The 19668-nt window shown below is 36.6% G+C and overlaps 1 protein-coding gene across 3 annotated transcripts in view; it reads left to right on the top strand.

Annotated features, from left to right (window-relative positions):
- LOC139724106 (protein bicaudal D homolog 2-like) overlaps nucleotides 1–14719 on the top strand; it is a 53934-nt gene extending 39215 nt beyond the window's left edge. Inside the window, exons 4-6 of one of the 3 annotated variants that reach the window (XR_011710411.1) lie at nucleotides 3493–3514; nucleotides 11576–11643; nucleotides 14424–14719. Coding sequence is in view for 2 of the 3 variants with exons in the window: in XM_071635306.1 (XP_071491407.1) it covers nucleotides 3493–3504 (12 nt within the window). In the remaining variant the exon portion in view is untranslated. The remainder of the gene's footprint in view (nucleotides 1–3492; nucleotides 3515–11575; nucleotides 11644–14423) is intronic. The other 2 variants (XM_071635306.1, XM_071635307.1) reach the window with 2 other exon arrangements.
- The last annotated feature ends 4949 nt before the right edge of the window (nucleotides 14720–19668 follow it).

Below are 19668 nucleotides of genomic sequence, written 5' to 3'. Positions count from 1 at the left end.
GGAATGCATTAAAAACAATGTTGTCATGACTAACATGTAACTGTTACCAGGAGAAGGTGCATTGTGAAGATAATCTAGAGAAAATCTAGCTTTCTGGAGATAGAGGGAAAGTCAAGGGAAAATGGCTCATGTGTGCATAGAGAAAATGAGTGAGAATAGCATGATAGGAGGCTGGGATATATGTGTAGTTTGAGAGTGAGAAAGCACTGTAAGATATCAAAAAATAGAGAAGTCAACAGTGGCTGCACACTGATTTATTGCTTCCTACAAATGTTTTCTAGGATGTATCTGTTGGCTGTGGTGTGAGGGTGTGCTTGTCAGTTGGCGTGTGACTGTGAGCTGAATGTTTGACATTCTCATCTATGTTGGCACTATGTCACCAAAATGTCATTAGGACACTCGAAAGCCAACTGCCCCTAACCTTCTTGAGTCATTCTGTGAAGTGACTCATGCCAGTACTGCCGTGGAGAGTGTACTTTTTTTTTTCACTCGCTCTCAGCTCAGACAAGGAGACAACCATGCTTCTGAGGGATGCAGTGAGTAGGCCCATATGTAATGCCAGTAAAGTACAGAGCCCCACATGCACAATAATTTGTGGGACTGGGGAGAAGATTTGCCTGTGGAAAAGCATGTCAAACAAACATACTTGTTTTTTTTTTAGGGGGGGGGGGTGATCATTTTTCCCCCTGTGTAGGTACAGGGATTATACAGTTCCATTGAGTAGGAAAACAAGTTGAAGGTCGATGGGAAATTGTATGAGGAAGCTTTGTTATTATTGACAAGGTTTTCTCATGTCTTGATTTACTGTATATGCCATATATTTCGTTGGGTTTTTATGTTCATGAAATTTGTGAGTGGGCTGTTATTCGCGAATTTTCCAAAAAAAAAAATTCAACTCTGATCCCGACGTGAATGCAATCTGAACATGTACATTTCCTTGTCCATTGTAGTAAACCACAGTCACAAATTTTACCACTCGCAAAATTTTGGAAAGTCTTGATTTGCAAAAAATTAGTCTTGCTAAATATATGATGTATACAGTACTTAACTTCGATTTTTAGGCTGCTGAACCTCTGTAATGGACGTTGCCAATAGTGATCTCGGTCAGGAGATAGAATTTGTCCCTTTTTTGTATTTATTTTGATTATATTTTTTGCGGGTTCCAAATTACTTTGATAAAAATCACCCAAAATAAATATTGATTTGGTGACAAGGCTAAAATTTTCTCAACGGTTAAAAAATAATTAAATTTCAGAATATTTATATTATTATTATATAAACAACAGTGAAATGATGTGGAATGCGCACTGCTCACGAATTCTTTTTTTTCCAGCCTGGTGTAGAAAGAGATTTAGATTTGGCATTCAACTTCCAGTACAGACTTATACTTTGTCAGGTGGAGAAAGTATATTATGTAGATATGAATGAACAAGAAATTATGATACATGGGAAAGGAATTTTATGTGTCTCTTTCAGCTTTATTTACAGCCAGTGTTCTTGAAAACATCCTCACAAGTTAGAACAGGGATTTTAAAAGTTGTGAGATTTGAATCCTCGTGGGAGCATTGGCCAAAAGCATCACTTACAAGGTAGCGTGCAGCTGTAAAACCTAATAGGCTTGTTACTCATTCAAGGTTTCTTGGAGGAGGAGAAAAAGATTAGTCAAGGAGCTTTCCTTTTAATAGACTTGCTTGTCCAGCTGAAGCTTGAAGTTTAATGGCAGAGTAGTCTTGTACTTTCTTGTGTGCAAGAGTCTGTCCTGAAAGGCTAGCTCTAATTTCAATGCTGCTGTTCTCCACTTAGCAAGGCATTTACCGTTAAGTGGATCAAAATGAAATGAAATACAGGTCTAAAGATTGCCCCTAAGCGAGACCTTTGTGAGAGAAACAAAGAATTTTCATGATACAGAGATTTAAATATATATATATATATATATATATATATATATACATATATATATATATATATATATATATATATATATATATATATATATATATATATATATATATATATAGGATCCTATACCTAAAAATTGTAAACAGTTATGAGAAGGCTTCTATTAATAATATATGATCTCCATATTTCTATTTAATTCTGCTATAAATAATGGTACATCCAGATGAAGCATCAACTCCAAGGTTGCATTCTTTTATAACAGAGATTTCTGAAAATGTATTGTACTGCAAACTAGTATTTGTATTCATAATGTTTAATTTGTGTATGTATGTGAGTGTGTATGTGTGTGAGTGTTGTGGACAGACATTGTGTATGCTCTGATACATGCTTTTAAACTGTTTGAATACCCTTTAATTCAATAACTTCATTTTTTTTCTACATCATTACAATAAACACTAAATAAATAGTAAGAGATGTCAGCATGGGTGTCTCTTTGTTTTTGCTTTCTTTTTAGGTGGGAGGGGAAGGGAGGGGAGGGATAGGCTTGAGTGGATCATGTGCATGTTATGAAAGCCATGAATTCAACTTGGAATTTTTGATTTCGTCGATCAACCATGATTCACAATTACATTCTCATTTTATGTGTCTGAGATTCAGTACCAACAGCAACAACAACATGGAAACAATGGATTCAGTCAGGCAGATATACATGTATGTAGGCCAATACTCAGAGTGAAGTTATTATGATCAAAAGTGGGCAAGTGATAGTGTTTAGATATGTCTCATTGAATGTTGTAGTGGTAGATATCATGCACAATTTGTGATTGAATTGATTCGCATATTGGTGCATTGGAAATGAGCTGACAACATTCATTATTCTATGCATTTAGTCATCAGTCTTGGTTGAGAGTAATATCAAGCTTGCATTATATTTTATTAATGTGAGAGTGGGTTTTAGACCAATATCTGTCAGATAATCTTTATGAGCCATGAGACAGCAAGCCAGTTCATAGTTAGCTCACGTACACATTGGTACAAATGATCTTTCTTTTTACTCACTTGGTTTTAAATAGGCACACCAGTTGTTTCACAGAGACACAATTATTAAACTTGATGTGACAATTTATGGAATTCATCAATCATATTCAAACACAGAATGAACTTGCATGGACCAGGTGACCAGAATGGTCTGTCAATTACTGGTAATATGTGTGGGGAAGCATCCATTTAATTGTTTTGCATTAAATGTATATACTAAACTTTTTCTATTAGTATTGCCAAATACCAGGCTTACTGTGAGGTGTGTATGCAGGCAAGCACCATTTATACGGATTACATGAAAAATTATCACATTCCAGATGCTTGTCTCAGTGAATTGAAAAACCAACATGCCTGTTGGTACTAACGACCTTTTTCTGCTCATACACAAAGCAAAACTACAAACTGGCCTATTTTCTTCCGCACTAAGAGCTCAGAGTTCCAAAGCCTCTTCTACCTCATATCCATAGTACATACAATGAATATGGAATGATGCATTCGAATGTTTCAGAGCATTAAAGATCTATGCAAAATTTGTTTCTTTTCAACTTTCAGCATTCACGTTGAGCCAGAGTTAGTGAGTCTTCTACTTCCTTTATGTTTTCACACAATTTCAAACATATTCCATCTATTTACTGTGCTTATTCATATAACTGCAAGCCATTTTTCATACATGTTATGCGTGATGTCATGTTTAATCATTACAGCATCTTTATAGTGTTGGTCTTAGGAATGTGATCTCATTGTCATGCACTTTACACATGCTCTTCATGCATCACAAATCTTTTTTTTGGGGGGGGGGGGTGGTAGTGTCTCAGATTAAAGGAATTGTCTAACAATATGTTGAACTTCAAATCTGAGCCATGTGAAATGCTACCAGTATATCTGATATTATGGAAGAGAAAAAGATATAGGCTATGACAAAATTAAAATGGAAATAGTACAACTTTGCAAGATTAATTCGTCTTGTGGGACCAATTTCAGTGACCTTAGTCTAATAAGAATTTTGCAAATGAGACTTGTTTAATTATTTTTGTACAACATTTATTTAATTGTTTTAATTTATCATTTCCTGAATATTTGCATATCATCAGTTTTGCAGTAGATAAATGGAACAAAAAATTGTTGACAGTTCCCACAAGGCAGAATAGTTTGTTATATTACCTGAAAAAAAAAATACACAAAACACACGCACACACACAAAAAGGTCATTGATGCCCTTGTTAGCCTGGAGGCATGGTCTAATCTGCAAACAGGCACATAATTGAATGGTAGTGTGCTGAGTCTACAGTATTAGATTAATACAATTTGATAGACTGTGAACATCAATAAGTAATGGAAGAAGTATAGGAAAGGAAAACAAAAATGGCATAAACTAATAAGCATGAAATATGTCTTTTATATCAGCATCGTACATCGTGAGTCAAGTCATGTTTCACCATTTTTCACTTGTGAAAAATATGCAAAGAATATTTTATACCATAAAGATAATTAAATTTTCATATAATATGCATTTGCATGTTCCTCAATATCATGTGGAACAAACCTCATCTCCCATTAGACCTCATATTAAAAGTCATCCATACAAATTTCAGCTTCAGGCAAGCATCGTCAAGTTCACCCCCAATTTTCTCATCACTTGTTTTGACAGTTGTAGATGCATTCACAGACCAGCATGGAGTGTAAAAGGTGAAGGTTGAAGTAGCTTGTCATAGCGTCTAAATATGGTGCCCTTTGTCATTCTACCGTCATTACACCAGTCCTTCCCCTGAGCTACTCGTGATATCGATCAATTTATTTCCAGGGGTGTAATAAACCCCTGACACAAAGCATGTTCATATTTTATCTCTTCTTTTTTTTACACACTTCCATCCTCTCTCATACGTTCACTCTCCCTCTCTCTTTTCAATTGTGTCCTTATATTCTACATTCTTTTTCCATCTGTTTATTTTTCTTCCTTCATAAACTCTCTCTTTCTTCATCTTTTTGGCACATTATTTCTCTAAATTCATCTCATTGTCATCTTCTGTCCAGCCCAGGCTGTGCCTTTAATTCTTCATCTTTTGTTTTGTCTTTGTTTCACTCCTTTCTTGACTCATCTGTTGAGAACTGTGATTCTGTCCTTTTGTATTCTCCATGTGTTTGTGTTGTCAGTTCATTATTTCTGTCTTTCAAATATCTATCTGTAAATGTGTCAACCCTGCCCACGTAGATTTCCATGCTGTGCTATTTTCTGCATCTTTCATTTTTTTTCCTCTCCTTCATTCCCAGTTCCATTAATATTGTTTCTTATCTCATATGTTAAGAATGGGTGCTGCATTGTAACTGTCATCATTGTTAAGGATGTTCCCCACTTCTTTAGCTATCCATTCTTTCTTCTTACTGCTGATGTTGTAGATCATGCTGTAAAGTGCATATGTTTCGTGTTATCCTGTCATTTTGATTTCTCCTTTGCTTAATTTTCTCTTTCTTTCTTCATCAGTAGTCTCTTCCATTCATTATGCTTTTTAGTCATTTCATCATCTGTAGTACAGTTGTGGTTTTGTCTGTTGCTCTTGTTATCTCTGATATACATGTATATCTTTCAGTTATTCCACCATCCCCTCTGCCCCTCCCTCCTGTTACTTTGTTTCTTTCATTTCTTTCCTTTCACCTGTTAAACTGTTATTCTTTGACTCCATTGGGAACCCTGTTGTATCAGCCCATTCTCTTTGCTGCAGCCGTGGTAATTGCGTCCGCTGTGCATTGCGGGCAGTGTCATCTCCAATTGTTACAATGGTGGTATGTTTGTGTTACATATTGTAGATGTAGATCGGCCTCATTATGTGTATCGATCAATGCCGCGCCATTATGCTGATCATTGATTTTTTTTTCTTTCTTTTTTTCACACACACCTCCCATTGGCCAATTCTTCAAACATTAGTCATGCCCATCAAGTCATTGATGGAAGCCCAGGGTTGTTAGTTTATGGTTTGGGGCTTTGTAGTTGTTAATAGTTGTTCAGTGAAAATGTATGTCGTGATAGGTGGATATGGTCTATGTGTAGGCCTATTTGATCATTGCATTGCAATGTGTGAAATCATCATTAGTGTTGAAATCACTCATCCTATACTATAATACTCGAAGTTGTTGTTGTTGTCGCGGCCTTATGTATTTCCTGTTTTATTTCGGCGTTGCTGGTTTCTCTATCTCCTCCCGAGCCGTCGGCTCCGGGCAGTTGCGACCGGTGCCGTCGGCCGCAGGAGAGTATCCTACATCGAATGGCGCGGGTTTCGTCCCCTCTCCGCCTCCGTGTCGACGTCGAGGACAAAAAAGAAAAATTAATTAGCTACATGCATAATGCATTTTTGTGCGTGACGAAAGAGCCGAGCGTTTCAATATTCACGGAACCTGCGCTGGCCTCCTGCTTTCTCGATCTTCCATCTTTTAGCTTGCAGAGACACTGGGGGATACTAAAGATGATGGTGCAGCGAAATCTCTGACATTTTCCGGCGGACGCGCACGCACACACACAATGTACCTCGCAGAACTCTATACACACTCTACACTGTGTGTATATAGTTCTGTGATGTACCTTTGCCTCCGCCTGTTACGTGTACTGAATGTAATGACGATGGTTACACGAATCTGTGTGTGCGTGATATGGACTACAAGGGCATTTACGTACAGTTTGCCATTATTGGCGTCCCCAAATGAAAACAACGAACGTTGGTTATGTAATTGTATTTTGCACAACTGCAGAATACTATATGCAGCTCTGGTACGTCATTTAGTTTGCTCGCCGTTTGCTCTCAAGTCCAGTGTCATTGTACGCAGACTGTTTAGGACGCGGCTAAATATATTTGCCGATCGTACCCTTACATATCAGATTACACGCGCAGCTGTGTCCATTCGTTTACTGCAGAGCTGCTGTAATCATACATATTCATAAGATGAGCGGACGTAGAGGAAAACCTCGCTTTGCCGACCGCCTATTTTTAAAATTGCAAGTGGAAATAGAATGTGTGGTTCTATGGTCTACCAAACCAAGTTTTGGTGACAAAAAAAAAAAGAGGGAGCAAATGAAGACGAATGCAGTGATGTATATGTTCTTCTTTCTTCCATAACATGGGAAAAATATTAAAGAAAAAAAATACGAGGTCGTGAGAACCTACTCACACGGGTGCCTATTAAACCTGATGACTATGATCTCCCCCTCCCCAAATAATAACAATGATGATGATAATAATAATAGTAATAATAATAATAATAATGATAATGATAATGATAAGGATAATGATAATAATGATATAATAATAACAATAATAGGAGCAATAATTGTAGGCCTAATATTAATTATGATAATGTACAATCTGAAGCAGATGTAGTTCTATATTAATATGATATATCAAGCCAAGTTTTGGTGATTAAAAACAAAAAGGAGGGAGCAAAATTATGAAGACGAAAATATCTCATTTTTCTCTCATAACGTGGGGAAAAGAAACATGAAAAAAAAAACCACAAAACAAACCGAGGCCTTGAGACCAGCCGTGGATTCCCGCGGGTGCCCGCGTGGATGCAAGAGCAGGGGGTAATCAAATTCATAGTGTTAATATCTTCCCGTTTCGACGGGAACAACCTGTGGGCAGAACTTTCAGGGAATCTCATTTGCGTTTTTGGTAATTTTTCCCTGAATGTTTTTGTTTTTTGCCCAGCGGAGGTGGAAATGTGTGTGTGCGTGAGGGGGGGGGGAGGGGTGAGGGGCAACAAGACAACTGTTAGACTTCAACGGGTGCAAATAACCCCTCGAAACTCAAGTTCTATAATAAAAGCAAGTAGTGGCGGGAATGATCCCTACCAATGGACCGGATCGCCTGGCATATACTACAAAAATGTATTATAAAATTTCTGGGAAGGGTGGTCATTTAGAAGACAGCACAATTAAGGAAAGAATGAGAAGACTTTTCTTTTTATTTCTTCAATAAAAATGTGCAAAATCGTATTATGAGAAAAAGAAATTAAACCCCTCAGACCCGTGGATTTCCACGGGTGCTGCTAGTTCACTCTAGAATTGCTCAGTTAAGAATTCCACAACAGTATGGTGCACGTTTCCATCTGTTTGTTGAGTGAATGCCCCATGGGAAGAAAATGGGGGGGGGGGGGGAGTGAGGATACAGTACAAAAGCAAATAATTGGCGTTGCTGTTTATTCTGTACAGGAACGATTGTAAATCAGCAAGGGAAAATGTATTCATTTTGAAATATGCAGATGACACTGTCATTTTAGGACTTATTGATGAGGATGAATCTAGCTACCGGGCCGAGGTTAAACGTTTTACCTCTTGGTGTGACAAGAACTGTCTGCAGTTAAATCTCACCAAAACTAAGGAGATTGTGTTTGATTTTCGGAAAATGCCCCCACAGCCAAAATTTATAAATATTGGTGGTACAGATATTGAGATAGTCAAGAGTTACAAATACCTAGGGACAACAGTGGACAGTAAACTTTCTTGGACTGAAGAGTGTAGATCTGTTATCTCAAAAGCCCGGACTCGTATATACTTTCTGAGAAAACTGAGAGCACTACACATTGATAGAACTATTCTCAATCTTTTCTACAAATCACTTGTTGAAAGTATTGTACTGTTTAACTGTGTCATCTGGTTTGGGGGTCTGCAGGAAACAAGACTTCAAGAGAATGGAAGCTATAGTGAGACAGGCTAGCAAAATCACTGGGGAAAGTTACGACCTTACAAAGGAATGTACAGATCGGATCGCCAATATGGCAAATGGTATTATGTTAAACGAGAATCACCCGCTACATGATTATTTTGAATTCCTACGATCAGGCAGAAGACTACGGTCTCTGAAATGTCGTACAAATCGATATGCAGACTCCTTTGTTCCATACGCAATCAGGATGTGTAATAACAACCGCTGATTTTTGTATAAAGTGAAGGGAGAGCTGTAGCTGGTTTGGTGTATGACGGCAGGGGGGGGGGTATTTTGTGCATTATCAAAAACACACAAGAATTTTATGGTTTGTAATTATTTGAATAGAATAACTTCTAAGTGAATTAAGATTAATGTGCAATAGTTGTCTGATTGTGCACATCGGGCGTGTCAGGGATTCAGTGAAACGAAGCAGATTTTAGCTGTGTGTATGGGGGGTGGGGTGTAAGGAATATGTGCAATATGTGTTATAATTTATGGATTATGATATTTGGAGTGGTCTGTGTAAAGTAAGGTGTTTTAGAATTTGTGGTTATACAACTTTTTGCGGCAATTGATTTTTCCATAGTTTTCTGTGTATGTACACAAATATATTTATTTTCCCCCTCTGCACGTTAAACACATGATGCTAGTCAATGTTGTGATGTATGTTTGGTTCCCTGTATTTTTTGAGTATTCACTTGATGTTTTATATGTAATGTAATATTATTTGCTTTTTATCTGTTGTCAATATGTGTTTATGAATGTGTGACAAAATCAAATTTCCATGCCATGTTTTTAAACATAATTTGGACAATAAAGAAATGAAATGAAATGAAAATGAAATGATACATGACCACACTAATCTCAATATTGGCATTAAAAGAAAAAAAAAAGAAAAAAGAAGTGTTAGGCATGTCACTTGTTGTTGGGCAAAATGACTAAGCATCCCACGGCACTGCTAGATAGTGCCAAAAAAGCATCCGTCAAAGTAAATGTGTGTTGTTACGTGCTCATGCCAGTTCCACATTGTACTCGTTGTACCTCTATACAGCAGTTTCTAGAACAACATTTATGCCCACACATTTACAATGCCCATGCATAATATCAGGTTCAGCAGCCACAGGTTCTCTCATAAAATTTATATGGCCAGCAATAAAATGATTTGATGTTATTCCATGCTTGTAGATAAACTGTTGCTGTGTGTATTCGTTCTGATAAGTTTGTTTTCTTTATTTCATTTTATTTTGCTTCTTGTTGTTGTTGTTGTTGATATAAGAGGACAAAGCAGTGTTTGAATAAGTAGTGTGATATGCAAACCCATTTCACAGATGCTTTCAGGCCCATATACTGACATCCAGTGACATGACTGTTAGTACAGTCAACCTTGCCCATGTCGAATCTATTTGGACTGAAGAAATAGCTTCGATTTTAATCGAGAAAATTCAACTTCTGAGGGATTAAAATCAATAGAATATAAAGAGAAGATGACTTGAAGAGACCTCCGACTTAGGCGATTATTCGACTTATGCAAGGTCGTCTTAATTAAAGCAAGGTTGACTGTACATTCAAAGGAATTGGATAATTGATATTACACAGATGTAGACCCAGCATAATTCTGGGTTACACATACATACTCTTGTATGCAAGAGGAATGCTATGTCTTTCTTTTCTTTTTTCTTTTTTATTGAGGGAGAGAGAGGGAGAAAAACTGAATCACATTGTCCTGAGTGCTCAATTTATACATCTTCATGTAATCTTGATTATGTAGATAAACAAGGCAGATCCTAAATGAGAATGCTTGTGGGACGTCCCATACTTGAGCAATTGGCAACATAGATTAGGGTATATGGAACTTGTATGACTTTATTTTTGCCCCTAAATTGGCTTTTTTTTTTTGGTCCAAAAGCACCTTCTTCATTGGTGAAAGCCACATTCAAAGTCAAATTAAATCCCCCCTTTGGCACTGAAAATGTGTAATTGTGTCTAATATTCAAGTTTGCATACACACATTTTCCAGTAGCCATAATTAGAATATCTAAATTTATATTTCTTGCTCAAACATTGTTCTTTTGACCTTAAGTGATACATGTATGTCTATGAATCATCATTGTTAGCTGTAGGTAAGGTTCTTCTAGATTTGAGACCAGAACATGGTAAACTTAGCAGAAGCTCTGCCAGCAAAGGATAAAAGAATACTGTAAAAGTGGAAATTTTCGCACATTTTGCGCAATCAGAAACTCGCACAAAAATACAAGCATGCGAATAGTTTTGCTTGCCATGTGTTCCAGTAGTTGATGTCTTGATTCCGCAGAATTAAAGACACACAAAACTCATCTTACCTGGCTGAGCACGAAAAATTAGTCGCGCGAAATATCCGCTTTTACAGCATCAATAATTGTGCAATGTGCAATTTTCAAGCAATAGAGCATCACTGATTCCCATCCATTGGAAATGCATCCTTCTCATAGTGACTGTCACATGAATTGATAATATTGATAAGGCTTGCAAATAAGACTTATGTGATCAAAAGAATGTTTTAAACCCCCATATGAGACATATGCCAGCCTCCTGTAAAACCATAATTTTTTTTTTCGCATGCATGAAACTTTCGTGAGAAGCCAAGATTTGCGACAGTAAAATGCATGCAATGTTTTTGTGTGTGTCTACATGATGCAATAAATGCCAGTGGCAATTCATGAAAGGTTCATGCTGTGAAATAAGGCCACCCCACTGAGCAAATGTTTCTAATTTTACAATATATTTCATTTTGGAAAAGAATATCCCCCAGTTATCCATTCATTGTGCAGTCATAATTTTGTATGCTGGCATGTCTGCGTGTATCATGTTTGTTCTGGCATTATAGACTAAAAACTGTGCATGGCTTATGTTTGTCTTTCTCTCCTCTGTGTTTTTTGTTTTCTGTGGCCAACCTCTCCCCCGTCAAGGTTTCGTCACTGTTTTCCAAAGTTTTGGAGAGCAGACACTCTGAGTACCAGAGGTTTGTGCGTAAAAGGTGTGCAGTTTCTCACATGGGTTTCAGACACAATAGATAGTTGACAAAACAAAACCCTTTTTTTTTAGTTTTCACTCACTTTGTTTGCATTTTTTTTTGTCTGTCCTTCTCTGCCTCTTTGCCCTTCAGTTTGCTGTGCATGTTTTAGTTTCTTTGCTTCTATGTTTTATACACTGTAAGGTGATAAAATGTTGTTCCTTTAAAGGGAATGGTCACAAATAATCATAGCAAAAAATAATGGTAATACAATCAATAAGTAGAAATATTTAGAGAGCATAAACCTATGCTAAGGCCATAGGGTCACTAAATGCCAAAGAGATGTGCACGCATCCTGAGAATATTTTCTTGGTCTTGATATGATCCAGACTACCACCAAAAACTAAAAGTCTGTTCCTTTTACCACAAATTCAACCACTTGCAAAATTGTCAGGAATTCCCAATCTGTAATTTATGGACTTGCAGTAGTTACTTATTTGGTAGCAGTGGTAGCAACAGTAGTTGAAGTCTTTAGTATTAAAAAAAAAATAATAAAATCATCATTTGTTGAAATAATGTCCATGAACAGTAATGATTAAAATGATAATGATAATGACAATAAAGTAGAGTTTCATAAGAAAACATAATAAGCTAAAGACCACAAGCTTTCTGGGATATACTAATAACTTGTTTGTTTGTTTGTTTGTTTGTGTTTTCTGCATGGGAATTGCATACAAAGTAGTCCTTTTCACACTATGTTGGTCATTGATACGATATGCAAGAGTTAGATGCAACAACAACAAAAGTGTAGATAATGCAATGCAAATGGAAAAATTCTTTTCTGCATAACAGCAGCGGATATAGTAACAGGTTAGATAGGCAGATGCCAGGGTCATCCAGATAAGACGCATTTCTTTCATGGATATCACACATAGTCCTTGTTTTGAGGAAGAAATATCCAAAGTAGTAAATAATTTGTTGATGTAACAGATGAGTAGTACTATTCAAATATACCATCTCTTGCGTTTTGCCAAAGAGCTATATCTAAATCCAGTGTTATGACAGTACACAAATAAGCCAATTACCCAAGTCCAAGGTATCTGTTTCATCTACCACAATCTTGTTTGTGCTCCCTTCCCTATGGCAATATGTCCATATTCCATATCATAACAGCAGTGGGAGCATACAAGATGGGAAATATAAGATAGAATGTGTTCATAATGACTTTAATTCCTAGAACTGCTGTTTTTTGACAGAGTAGGTCAGCCTTTTTTGCATTGCTGTTCCTACGTATGACGAGAGTGATTTCTTTTTTCTTTGATGGGCTTTTAAGAGCTTTTTAGCACTGCATAGCATTTTTAAGCACTGTGACATTACTATTTAGCTTGTGATAGAGAGCCAAGAAAAAGCCATGTTTTTTGTCTTTTGTTTCCTTCTGAGTTTTAAGAAATGCTGTTAGTCTAGATATTCCACAAAAGATCCTCCGGTAGGTCTTGACCTGCTTTCCAATCGTTATCATATGTATTCTTCTCTTCTCATTTTGCATTTCACACTTTCATGTCATAGTCAGCAATCCTTTTGGTTTTCCTGTGTAGTCTCTCCATCTCAGACTCTGTTGTTCCTCACAGATTTTTGTACAGCTATCACTGTATGTAGCTTTAGTGATGAGAATACTGATAGAACAGAAGCAACCTGCACTCAGATAATTTGTTTGCATTGCAGACATTACCTTAGTGTCAATGTGAATTGTTTTGTGTTTTTCTTTCTGAAATGCTCACCTGTATCAGAAAATTGTCAGTTGAAGGCATAGCACCAGTGATATAACAAGACGAATTTATACAATTTGCATAAAAGTAACAACCTCTCTGCAGGTCTTCTTTTAAGAACTCAGTTCATCTATGAATTTTTTCAGAATGCACTTGTAGCATGTTTTGAATAGGAAATGCACAACTGATGTTAAAAAGAGGATTTCAAAAGTGCACTAATATTAAGTGACCTATTCACCATCAGTGCTATGGACGGCAAAATAGGTCATTAATCTGTGATCACAGTATGTTTTAAAAATGCTTTGTGTTTGGAAGTGTGTTAAGAGATTCTGCTTGCTTCATCAGGTAAGTTTCATTTTTTCCTTGGCTTGCCCAAATCGCACAAAGTGACTGCCCTAGAATGGTTGCCCCATGCTAGCAGACGACTTTTTGACTCTTTGGCATCATCCATGCAAACTGCAAAGAAAGGGACCCAAAACTTGTATTTGTGAGAGCAAGAGTTGGAATCAGTTGTAAGTCTCTCGAAGTGCACCCTTTTTTTTTGCCTCCTGAGTTACACAATTGATGCCAATCTTACCATCAATCACAATTTATTTTTCTCAGCACAAAGGCTCGAATTCACGAAGGTGGTACAAATGAAACCATGGTTTAAACCATGGACAAAAACCATGGAGCACCAAGTGTTGCATGGAATATTTCGTTACGAAATCAGTCATTTCCTCGATGAAATGATTATTTTGTAACAAAATGACAACATTTTGTAACTAAATGAACATGTAGTGCACGAAATGATAATTTAGTTAACGAAACGGTCATTTTGTCAACAAAATGACCAATTTCCTTACGAAATATTCCGTGCGACACTTGGCGCTCCATGGTTTTTGTCCATGGTTTAAACCATGGTTTCATTTGTACCACCTTCGTGAATTCGGGCCAAAGGGTCCAGACTTATTGGAGATGGGGGTCTTCAGAGCAGCACATCCAACAGAGATTTCTCACTGCATTGTTCTCTTCTCGTCCCTCTTTTCCCCCGTGCAGCGTTAATCAAGAAGATCAGGATGACTACTTCTCCTAGCAACCAACACTGTCCACCGGACCCAGGGAGGATTACATGGATGCGGAGGAACATTTTCCGGATGGCATCACAAAAGAGGAGCTCTCTACCCCGGTGTGTGCCCCTCGAAGGCATCCCAGACAAAAACAACGATAGAGGACAAAGAGATTGGGAAATTCTGACCCTGTGAATCATAGCAAGACAAGCACTTGGAATGGCAGCTTCCCAGCTTCTCTAGTCGTCACTGTCCCCTTTAATATGCTCTCCTGTCGTTCTTCTTCTTTCTCTCTCTCCATCTATCTCTCTCTGTACTCTTTAAAGGGAAACATTAAAGGGAAACTCCACTCTGTGTGCAAGTTGGCTTTGATAGATGAAAATCAAAGAAACAAACAAAATTGTCACTGTTCCTGGTTGTTTGGATTCACTCTAGTTAAAGTCATCTTCAATATGAAGTGGATTTTCGCTTCAAGTATATTCCATCCACATGTGTTTCTTCTTTAAACTGGGTCCAATTAGGTCTCAATGAATAAATAATCTTCGAAGTCTGGAACCTCCCCCCCCCCTTCCTTCTCAATTGTTTCTGTGTAAATCCAAAGAGATCCTTCCCTACACAACATTGTACAGATGGTAGTCAGCCAGGCAGTATCTGTTGTATAAATTTTAAGGAGCATAGAGTATTTTTGCAGATTTTCAGCTCGACATCAATTAATCAGTGAGGTTTCTAAGTACCATCGTTACTGTAGTGTTCTTATTCATGGGTTATTGCCTACTGGCTGGAAGCTAAGCCAAAACTTCCTACTCTGCCTGATTGGTGTTAAATCGTAAGTTTTGCAAGGCAAAATTGAATCAAATCTCATCATCGAAAGTCGCTCATTGGGCAGTAGAAAGTGTTAATAAAAGGGAGATTGTAATTTTTCTGTCACACGAGGGCGCTCGACTTTTTTTTTTATAGCAAGCTCTTCATAGAATTGGTAGAAACAATTTGTGTTGCATCACTCATAGTGGCAGTGGAATGCTTGTGAGCGCTCTCTACATATCAGAGAAGAGACGCTTGTACAGTATCATATGTAACGTTGAAATATTTCTCACATCATCAAACGGTTTTGAAATGTCCATTTCGAGTTCGTATGAAACAAACAAACAAAAAAAGACATTTGTACTATCGTTGGGTTGAAGTTGATAGATTCTGTGTGTGTTGTGTGCACTGCTGCTCACATGTAAAAGTGTTTGTGTGCTTTGTATTTGCTTTACTATACCTGTAACTGCAGAGTTGCCAAATTTTACAGAGTACACAGAAATTAAAAAGGATTTATAATTATCAGAAAAATACACAAAAATTGAAACGAACAAAACATTCAACATTTTTGACTGTTTCTTGATAAAATCACATTGCTGAAATACATCTTTTCTATGCTGCTTTTTGTATTAAAACCTTACTCATTAGATTTTTCAAGAAAAAAAAAATGTTTGTACACCATTGATACTTGTTCAGTACAACCTGTTCGGACCTCATCTTGAACACCCACACACAAATGAAAGTTACATTATTACATCTTGTTCACAGAAAGAATGATAATATGGCATGCATGTGATGCCAGATCAGAATATCCCTGAGTGTAAGCACAAGTTACGTGACAGTTGGTTACCCCCGGCAGTCACATCATATATTATAGCCCCATGTATTTGTAACCTGTGTGATACATTTTATTCAGTCATGGAGCCTGCACTGTAACTTCTTTAGGTCTTTGCATTCCCTTATATTTGTGTGGTGTTTTTGACAAGCCATCTTGTGCCTAGACTCTTCACTTCAATTCCGTCTCTATGAATACGCACGGCATATCAGAGCTCTACAGTTTTGTTTGTTAATGTTAGATTGAATATTCTACAGTGCAATATGCTATTTGTCGTGATACTGTGGCATGCATTAGATGTTGCAGGTAGGTAGTGAGTTCAGTTTGTACGAGATATCGATAGTAACTTGCGTCCAGGTTGATTGCAGATAAGAAAACACAACCAATTAAAACAAACAAACAAACAAACAAACATAGATCTACACAGATCTTCCTCACAATACTGCAGGGGGAAAGGAAAGGAACGAATAGGGGCATGATCAAAGATTATGAGACATTTGATAGAAAAGTTTTCCGTTTTATAGTGAAAATGATGTAATTAATGCAAGTTAGTATTACCAGCATATAGCATAGATTCATTAGCAGTTGTTGCATTCATAGTGGAGAGCAAATCTTTGCATACAGCTTCACGCATGAAGTTCTCCTAGCATGTGTAGAGATGCAAAGATTACCATTTTGGGGGGATTCACTTTTTTTTTTGCATGGTGCTCCTTATTCGATAAGATTATACTTTACAGCAAGTTTACTTCTAACTCATATAACACCATGTCTCTTTGGATTGGTTTGATTGTTGGTTTTGTATTTATTACCAGGAATAGTATTCAAGTGTAGTCGGAGGTGTCAGTCAAATAATTGACCTGTATAACTTTGCATATTCGTACTTATTGTGCTAAAATTACAGCTTAGTTCAAACTTGTTCTGATTGTAACTACAGTCCTTAGATAGTTCATTGTGTTGTAACCCTGTTCATTTATTTATTATATATCAAAGTTAAAACATATATTTATATATCATATTTACACCTGGAACTTCAAATGTTTTGAAATAATTGCAGATTGATACTTTTTTTTCGCAGCAAAGAAATATATATGTAAGATATGTCAGAGCATATTTGTGGAGAGTGGAGACTATACATGAAAAAAATGATAAGCAATTCCAGTAAAATTTTTGTGTTTGGCTGCCAAATTACATGTCATGGTGATTCAGAGCTATTGCCATGTTATATTGCTTTAAGGAGGAACACTTGGCAATGTTAGAAGTGGAAGGTAATGAAGGAATTGTGATGCTTCTTTTCTTTTCCAGTCTATTTTTTTTTAAGTGGTCTGGCCATCAAGGGTCATGGGTCGGTCAGCAACATTCCAATCAAACTGCAACAGGAGAGAATCATTCTGGGAATATACAGCAAAATGCACTTACTTGATGTATATAATCTTTATCTAGTCTACAGTGCGGCCCTTACCTCCCCTTCTCTACCCTCCCAAGTACAGGAGAAATTAGGACATTATTATATATGATTCTGTTCTCTTTTTGCCTGTCATATCAAATTCATGTCAAGATAATGTTGAAGTTGAAACAGCTTAATAATGTGTTGGATAGAGAATATTGAGCTAATATTACTGGGTTGTTGTTTTTTTTTTAAATCTAAATATGTAAGTACAACAATGTCGAAGTTCATAGATTTTAGTTTTGTTTTTCCTTTTAAGTTCAAAAGTGCTTTAAAGTTATATCCACAGTGAAGCTGTCTCACATGCTGTAGATATAAATATCCACACTGTGTTAATATAATGTGGAAAGTGACTAATACTGTACAGTTTTAATGTGATAAAATAGAAAAATTTCCAGTCAGTTTAGGTATTTTGGAGATTAACATCTTAAAGATTAATGAGAACAAAAATATTGTGCACTATGTAGAATACTGGATCATCTTTGTATCACATGGAAAAGAAACGAATAAAGTGGCACCGTTACATTTTTTAATAAAGGTACATGTCACAGAAGAATTTGGTTATGACATAAAGCACTGAATTTAATGACCTTAAATCATGACATGTTTCTCAAGTAAAGTTTTTTTTTCCATGTATCATAAATGCAGCGTCATATTCTGTGCTGATCTAGTGTACCAAAGCCATCACTGGAGTAGTGCACTGCTCCATGATTGTAATATTTTGTGTTCTGTCGTTGTCATCACAAGACTGTACTATTTCAAAGTATTTTGACACTTTTTGAATCTTTACATTTGAATGCTAGATGAACAGAACAAAGTTATTCAGGCTGTCCATTTTCAGACATTCTTTTACTGACAGCAGGATCTTCTAGCTTCCCTTTTCTTCCCATTTAAGATGATGATTATTGACCACAAGTTTTTAAGTTACATTTTATTCTCTACTATGACATGTGCAGCACCTGCATTTTATCATTCAGTTTTTGAGCCAGTGAATATGTCGTGCTACAGTGAGATTAAACCTTGGGATTAGAGGAGGAATATGATTGTAATTCACACCTGTTAAAAAATCCATAATATTGCTTATGTCAGATATTTGTATGAGGTATTCAGAGGAGAGGAAAAATCAAGTTTGCTTGTTGCTGTGAAAGTTTTGGCAGAGTTGAAAACCAAGAAGTGATTTGCTGAGCAATAAATGGATTGTATCTTCAAAAACCAAAGATAACCTCAGTCCATGTTGTCGTTTTTACCCTCTCAATGTTAATATCAATTCACAATCCATCATGTACCTTACACAGTCATCCCACGTATGTCAAACCAATGAAACTGATGAAAAAGTTATGGTATAGTTTTGGTTGAGATGGGGGATTCAGATCTTAACTTTTTGCGAGATAAAGAGAAACCACAATTCAAAGTTTATTTTTGGAAAATTGGTTTTCAAAGGCTAAGATATGAAAAATACAGTGGTCTTAATAAAAGGTGGGTCCCACCTTTTACTAGGACCACTTTGTCTTTGGATATCTCAGTCATTTCAAAACTGATTTTCATCAAATAAACTCTGAAATCATGTAAGAATTGTATGCACTGTAGTATTTCATAAGAGGTTTCTCACATCTCACAAAAGTTGGAGACCTGAAGCCCATCTCAACCAAAACTATATCATCCCTTTAATTATGTCTGTTAAACACATCAGCAATACTCATCTTTTACTAACAAGTGCAATTCCATGTCAAGTTTCAGTGGACTCTGATATGTAGAGTCAAATGAAACAATATGAGCTGGAGAACTTTCATCAGTATTGGACTTGACATTACTGAATTTAAACAATTCCAAAATATATGCAGGGAACAGTGATATTGAGTGTAAACACGCTTTGCAAATTACATGTAGATTTGAGATGAAGTCCTCACTGCCCATGTCTCCCATGGTTTGTTCACAAAAGTACAAATATGAAGTTAGTTTTTGGCTTATGTTTATTCATTTCTGCCATCCTGTGTATTTGATAGTACATGTTATACTCTCGTTTGCCAAAGTCAGCTTAACCATTGACTGGAATTGCTGTTTAAGGAATTACAATCACTTTAAAGGGACTGTACAGTACTGGTTGAGGTAGGGATTCATGTTTTGAACATTCCTATGAAAGTGAGATAATGAAAA

Source organism: Diadema antillarum, unplaced genomic scaffold (genome assembly GCF_040938485.1).
Source record: "Diadema antillarum isolate AM-2024a unplaced genomic scaffold, OU_Dant_1.0 scf00000207, whole genome shotgun sequence".
Taxonomy (NCBI): domain Eukaryota; kingdom Metazoa; phylum Echinodermata; class Echinoidea; order Diadematoida; family Diadematidae; genus Diadema; species Diadema antillarum.
This window is presented reverse-complemented; position numbering and strand designations above follow the sequence as displayed.